General features: G+C 39.4%; 1 protein-coding gene and 1 pseudogene across 1 annotated transcript; both read left to right on the top strand.

Moving 5' to 3' along the window:
* Positions 1-1339: 1339 nt before the first annotated feature.
* LOC146539503 (uncharacterized) lies at positions 1340-2401 on the top strand (annotated as a pseudogene).
* Positions 2402-4714: 2313 nt separating this feature from the next.
* On the top strand, positions 4715-5698 carry LOC146539502 (uncharacterized). The gene has a single exon (XM_085208415.1). The coding sequence runs from the start codon at positions 4735-4737 to the stop codon at positions 5407-5409; it is 675 nt and encodes a 224-aa protein (XP_085064541.1). The 5' UTR covers positions 4715-4734; the 3' UTR covers positions 5410-5698.
* The last annotated feature ends 1264 nt before the right edge of the window (positions 5699-6962 follow it).

Genomic DNA, 6962 nt, shown 5'->3' with positions numbered 1-6962 from the left:
CTGAAACTAATTGTAATCAGTCCCTAGGATATAATATTATATGTATATTATCAAATTTCCCAGTCAATTTAAAAGTCCTCAACAAATTAAAGGACAATTTAAAGTTATTTCATGCGTCCGAAAAGGTTTAATCTTATTTAAATGTGGTGCGTGCTCACGTTTCTCATACGGAAACAGTGTTTGAGATGTAATAAAATCTAATTATACTTACTTTCATTTACATACATTCGAATACGAGGGTCAAGCAGAAGTAACCTACTGTGGAAGTGGCTATGCGGGCACATTATGTTTTATATAACATACTCGTAGAATACACTGATCAAAGTTAGAATAAAGGGTGGACTGTATTGTATAATGCCGACGTTTCTTTAGATTGTTTGTGTAGTTGTGAAAATAAATGCAAATGCGAGAGCTCTCAGAACTCCATTGGTTTCCTTAAAGTACTATAAAATCAAAGATCACTTCTAAATTTGACTAATTTAAATTTTACTCCAGAAGTAAAAAGTTATTCAGAAGAGTTCTTCGTTTGAGTGGCGTAGTTCAATGTTTAGAATTTGTTGAAGTAGTTTTATCGTATCATTTGCATTTCATGCTATACTGAAGATATAATTTAGCTTCCCGCACGCACCAGGGTAGACAGAGGGAACCTCGTGTTAAGTAAGACACACCGTTTCCCCAGTTTTCTAGAGGCATTGTGTGTTAACTGGCGGAACTCAACGCCGCGCTTTGCCTCGATATCAAAGCGAAGAAATGAACATATAAATTTAAATAAATATTTCCTTTCCTCGCGTGGGGATCGAATCAGTCAATTTTGTAGCACATTTTGTGCCGCTGCTCCATGACTGGCCTCAAGATATACCTTAGCTACCGTACCTTACCTTACCGTACCTTACCTTACCGTACCTTAGCTAAGATATAATTTAGTTTTAAATATTAAATATATTTTGTAACATTATTAATTTTGTTATACGATATTTCAAAATAAAGGAGGACATTTGATTTTATTAGGATTTCTTGTGCTACAATTAAGAAATATTGAAAAATTGCAACAGAATATTAGATAGGTACTTGTCTTTCAAATGAAATGAAATGAAATGTGCATAAAATTGGAAAGCATTCGCTCATTAGTTTTTTATAAGGTGCCGGAGAGCGGTCGTTTAGGTTTTAATGGTCGCTCGCTCGGGCGAAAAGATCACACGTTACTGCTCTAAAATATACCCCCTTTTTACCTGAGGTGTTGTTTGTTAAAGTATAGACTTATAGTGAAATCTAGTGAAGAATTAAATAATACTTTTTATTTTGGTTCGTTTATTTACTGTGTGGCTTGTTGAAGACTCGACTTGCGCTCGCGCATAGGTCAAACCGGTCGGTCAGTCGTTTCTTGTAAGACACGCGAAGCGCATGTCTCTCGCTTGCTTGTCGCTCGCTTGCTTATATCGCTAACGCCACGTGCTTCATTACTTAACACATAGTACACACATTCTATACTGGTGACCCCTAGTTTGGACAATGTCTGTTGAGAAAACGGTGAAAAGCGCAACCGGACCACGCCCGGCAACCAGTGCTGGGGCACGGTCGATAGAAAATGTCGATGTGTTTCGTGTTGGTGTCAAGGTGCCACCATTTTGGGCAGAAGAGCCAGATATATGGTTTGCTCAAGTAGAAGGACAGTTTATGTAATTGGACATCTCGATAATCAACATTCCAGGGAAGTGAAAGATATTATCGTAAATCCACCACCGACGGAAAAATATGAAAAATTAAAGTGCGAATTAATTAAAAGATTGAGTGCTTCGAAAGAAAATAAAATTAAACAATTATTAATGCACGAAGAGCTTGGGGACCGAAAACCTTCCCAGTTCCTGCGACATCTGCAAAGTCTGGCAGGATTAAATGTTCCCGACGATTTCTTAAGAACGATATGGATAAGTCGTCTGCCACATGGTATTCAGACAGTGTTAGCTGGACAAGCCAGCACAGCTTCACTCGAAAACTTGGCGGATTTAGCTGACAGGGTGAATGACCTCGCCTCATCTACTCCAAAGGTAGCCACCGTTAGTGAAATACCAGGATCTATTGTTAGTGACTTGGTGAAACAAGTGGCAGAACTGCGCAAAGAAGTACAGAGACTATCGATGGGTAGAAATAGCCGAAGCCACTCGCGTTCGAGAACGAATCGTACATCCAGACAGCGATCACTCTCAAATTACCGCAAGTTCCCATTTTGCTGGTATCACGATAAATTCGGCAGTAAAGCTACAAAATGCGTGCGACCGTGTGACTTCAAGCAGTCGGAAAACTCGAAGGGCAGTCGGTAATGGCGACTGACGATTGCCTTTCATCCTCCACTGGTCGCCTGTTCGTCACGGACCGGACTTCAAAGATGCAATTTCTGGTTGACACTGGAAGCGACTTGTGCGTTTTTCCAAGTTCGGCAGTGCGTGATCGTCGTGCTCGAAGTGACTATAATTTGTGTGCTGCAAACGGTTCCACTATAAATACTATGGTTTTATTCATTTAAATTTAGATTTTAGTTTACGTAGAATTTTTCCTTGGCGTTTCGTAGTAGCGGACGTCACCAAACCAATTATTGGCGTAGATTTTTTTAAATATTATAATTTAATTGTAGATTGTCGTCATAAAAAATTAATTGATAATTTAACTTCTATTTCTGTTATTGCTACTGTAATTAATTGTAATAATATTTCTTCAGTAAAAGTGGTAACAGGGGAGTCGCAATTTCATAAAATTCTTAATGAGTTTCCACAAATTACACGACCAGCTGGCATACATAAAAACATTACGCACAACACACTTCATAACATACACACGACACCAGGCCCCCCAGTTTGCTCTCCACCTCGCCGCTTAGCACCAGATAAACTGAACATTGCTCGCAAAGAGTTTCAAGCTATGCTGGCTAATGGCACAGCTAGACCATCCAACAGCCCATGGTCCTCTCCACTTCATCTAGCTCAAAAAAAGGACAACGGATGGCGTCCGTGCGGTGATTACCGCAAATTGAATGCCCGTACCGTGCCTGACATGTATCCAATAAAGCATATTCACGATTTTACGCATAACATATCAGGTTGTACCATATTTTCTACTTTAGATTTAGAAAAAGCTTACAATCAGATACCTGTCAGCCCCGGGGACATTCCGAAGACCGCCATCACGACACCTTTCGGTTTATTTGAATTCCCATTCATGACATTTGGACTCCGAAACGCGGGGCAGACATTTCAGCGTTTCCTCAATGAAGTTACTAGGGGGCTGGATAATGTATACTGTTATCTAGATGACTTCCTAATATTCTCACGCACTGAGGTTGAGCACGAAGAGCACCTACGCCAAGTCTTCACAAGGCTTGAAAAATATGGCATCTTGGTGAACACCTCCAAGTGTGTTTTTGGTGTGAAGGAAGTAAATTTTCTAGGTTATAGCATTTCAGCGCAGGGATGTAGACCCCTGGATAAAAAGGTCCAGGCCATTCGCGAGTTTCCAGTTCCATCTAATGTCCGTCAGTTAAGGGCATTCCTGGGTATGCTAAATTTTTATAGAAGATTTCTTCCTCAGGCAGCCCAAATTCAATCTCCATTACATGCACTACTTACAGGGTCAGTAAAAGGATCTAAACCTGTCACGCTTACTGGGGAAAACTTAGCAGCGTTTCAAGCTTGTAAAGACGGCCTTTTTAACGCCGCTTTATTAGCACACCCAGACTGCAGTGCAAAACTAGCTGTAGTGACTGATGCTTCTGATAGGTCTCTCGGTGCAGTACTGCAGCAGTTCAAGGAACTGAATGCAACCACTCGCCTTTTTCTCCAAGAAGTTAAGCCCATCGCAGGTTAAATATTCGCCATATGATAGGGAACTTCTTGCCATTTATGAGGCAGTTAAATATTTTAGGTATATGCTTGAAGCTAGGCATTTTGTTGTTTATACCGACCACAAGCCGATCAGTTTTGCGTTCCATGACAGGAAAAATAACTGTTCGCCGAGGCAGTACAGACATTTAGATTTTATATCTCAATTCACGACGGACATCCACCACATATCTGGCAAGGATAACGTGGTTGCTGATGCCCTGTCGCGAGTTGAGGAATTATCAGAGCCGGTGGACCTCAAGGTCTTAGCTGAATCTCAAGTAGATGATCCTGAGCTTAGCAAACTTATTTGCGGAGAGTCATCACTTCGCCTCAAGCAATTGAGAATTCCTAACTCTCGAGTAGACCTCTTTTGTGATGTGAGTACATCTTCAGCTCGACCTTTTGTCCCTAAGGACTTAAGAAAAAAGTTGTTCGACAGTCTTCATAGTTTAAGTCACCCAGGTGCTAACGCAATGGCTAAGCTAGTCGCCGAGCGATTTATTTGGCCTGGAGTACGTAAAGACTGTCGTGAATGGTCCCGTCAGTGTGCGGTATGTCAACGTGCAAAGGTAAGTCGCCATGTGTTATCTCCCTTAGGCACTTTCGATCTACCTCGCGCGCGATTTGCCTTTATTCACATTGACATCATAGGACCTCTTCCTATCTCACAGGGATATCGCTACTGCTTCACTGCTGTGGATCGTTTTATCCGCTGGCCTGAAGTCACGCCTATGGCGGATATCACGGCTAAAACAGTTGGGAAGGCGTTAATATCCTGGATATCCAGATTTGGATGTCCTATGGATATTGTCACTGATCGCGGGCGACAGTTTAATCCGCACTTTTCCAATACCTTGGAAAAATGATCGGATTTAAACATCGCAAAACAACCGCGTATCACCCAGCATGCAACGGGCTAGTGGAACGATTTCACAGGCAGTTAAAGGCAGCAATAATGTGCCACGCAGATACGAATTGGGTGGATACATTACCATTAGTATTACTTGGCATACGTAGTGCATTTAAAGATGACCTCCGATCATCATCCGCTGAGCTAGTTTACGGCGAGCCATTGCGTTTACCTGGAGAGTTCTTCCAGGCCGCAGCTCCCCATTCCACGGATTTGTCGGAGTTCACTTCACGTCTTCGCCAATTTGCCTCAAAGCTGCAGCCCTCACCAGCTGCGCGGCATAGCAAAGGTAAAATTTTTATCTTTAAGGATCTGTCTTCATGTACTCACATTTTTCTTAGGGATGACTCTTTACGTGGTGCTTTACAACCACCTTACACCGGCCGCTACGAAGTTCTAGAACGTGGTGACAAAACATTTAAAATATCCATAAAAGGTAAAACCGTGACAGTATCAGTAGACCGCATCAAACCAGCCTACATACTGTCCGATCCTTCTTCCAATCCTATTTCCACGCCTACTCCTAAATCCAATCCTGATTTTTCTTCCAATGCTCCCATTCAAGATGGCTTAAAGCGAACTCGCTCAAATAGAATTGTTCGGTTTCCCGATTATTATCGCCCTTGACAGTCTCTGGTGGTGGGTGGTGTGGCTTGTTGAAGACTCGACTTGCGCTCGCGCATAGGTCAAACCGGTCGGTCAGTCGTTTCTTGTAAGACACGCGAAGCGCATGTCTCTCGCTTGCTTGTCGCTCGCTTGCTTATATCGCTAACGCCACGTGCTTCATTACTTAACACATAGTACACACATTCTATAACTGCAATTATCATTTGATCGGTCATTTGTTTTTCCTGTTTATATAATTTTGTAAGCAGTTATTAGTGTTAGTAAAGAATCATTACGTCTCTACTCTACGTAACAGTAAATTAAATGTTGTTAACAAGCTCATACAAAAATGATAATAGATATCAGTTTAATCTTCTTATTAAATTAGAATAATATTATACATACTTACTGTAATTAAAATGTAATCTAACATATTAGGACATTAAATTAAATTAGAGTTTAGTATAGGAAGAGCCATAAATAAGACGATCTCAGTAAAATTAAGAAAACATCAATATGAAAAGTTTGAGGAAATTTGTTTTACTTAATAAAACGATATGTTGATTTTTGCCTTGTAATATTATTATTTACTCTAATGTTTCTTTCATTTTTGTTATTATATTGTTTTCTTTTGTTGTAAAATATACATATGCTGCCTTTATGTACTAGACTCTAGTCTATTTAATGTTAATCTTAAGTTGAGATGTTTATCTTATAAAAAATTATGCCATGCAAGATATAAAACATATGTAAAAAGTATAAAAAGTTATAATATTTTTTGATAATATAAACGTCACATCCTTTCAATCTCCCGAATGGGGATCGAACCCACAACCGTCGCGTTACAGTCACACTAACTCTGTGTTCCGCTGCTCTACGACGGAAATTTTAATAGTAGCTAATAGTAATTTAAATTTATCAAATTCTAACCTAACTAACTTTATCAATTAACAGGTTTTAATAAAGTAAAAGTAGAACAAAATAGCTGTTTCTATTTTCATCTTAACGCTTTGGAATATTCACAGAATACAAATTTCTGCTTATAAATATTTTATATTATTAAAAGGAGGTTATACCTTGTAAAAGAGCTTGGAAAGTAAGAAATTTTCAATTTTAATATTTTATTCATTATTTCAGTCTCGTTACCGATACAGCTGTAATAATAGTTGAGCTTGAATTTGTTGGATCGTCTCACTAAGCTATTTAACATTTTTCTCTTCGCTAAAATTAACGTGTTTGATGTATTTTTTTAATTGGAACAAAAAAAGCAATCGTTTCCTGAAATCAAATCAGCTTCACACTGTTCACACAGAGTAGGCAGAGGGAACCTAGAGTTAAGACACTTCGTTCCCCACTTTCCGCCGATTTTTTGAGGTATTATGTATTGAGGCATTAAATCGCAAGGCAAAACCTTGCGATTTTGAGCGAAGAACTGCAAATATTAATATATAATAATTAATTCCTCTGAGTGTGGGATCAAACCCACAACCGTCGCGTTACAGTCACACTTGTATAACGACGGCTTCAATGTTATATTTATTTTGTTTTTTTGCTATTTTAACTTTTCTTTTTTT

Source organism: Heliconius melpomene, chromosome 4 (assembly GCF_056956725.1).
Source record: "Heliconius melpomene rosina isolate 202511_hmr_F chromosome 4, ASM5695672v1, whole genome shotgun sequence".
NCBI lineage: Eukaryota > Metazoa > Arthropoda > Insecta > Lepidoptera > Nymphalidae > Heliconius > Heliconius melpomene.
Note: the sequence above shows the minus strand (reverse complement) of the source record. Positions and strands in the feature narration are given on the sequence as shown.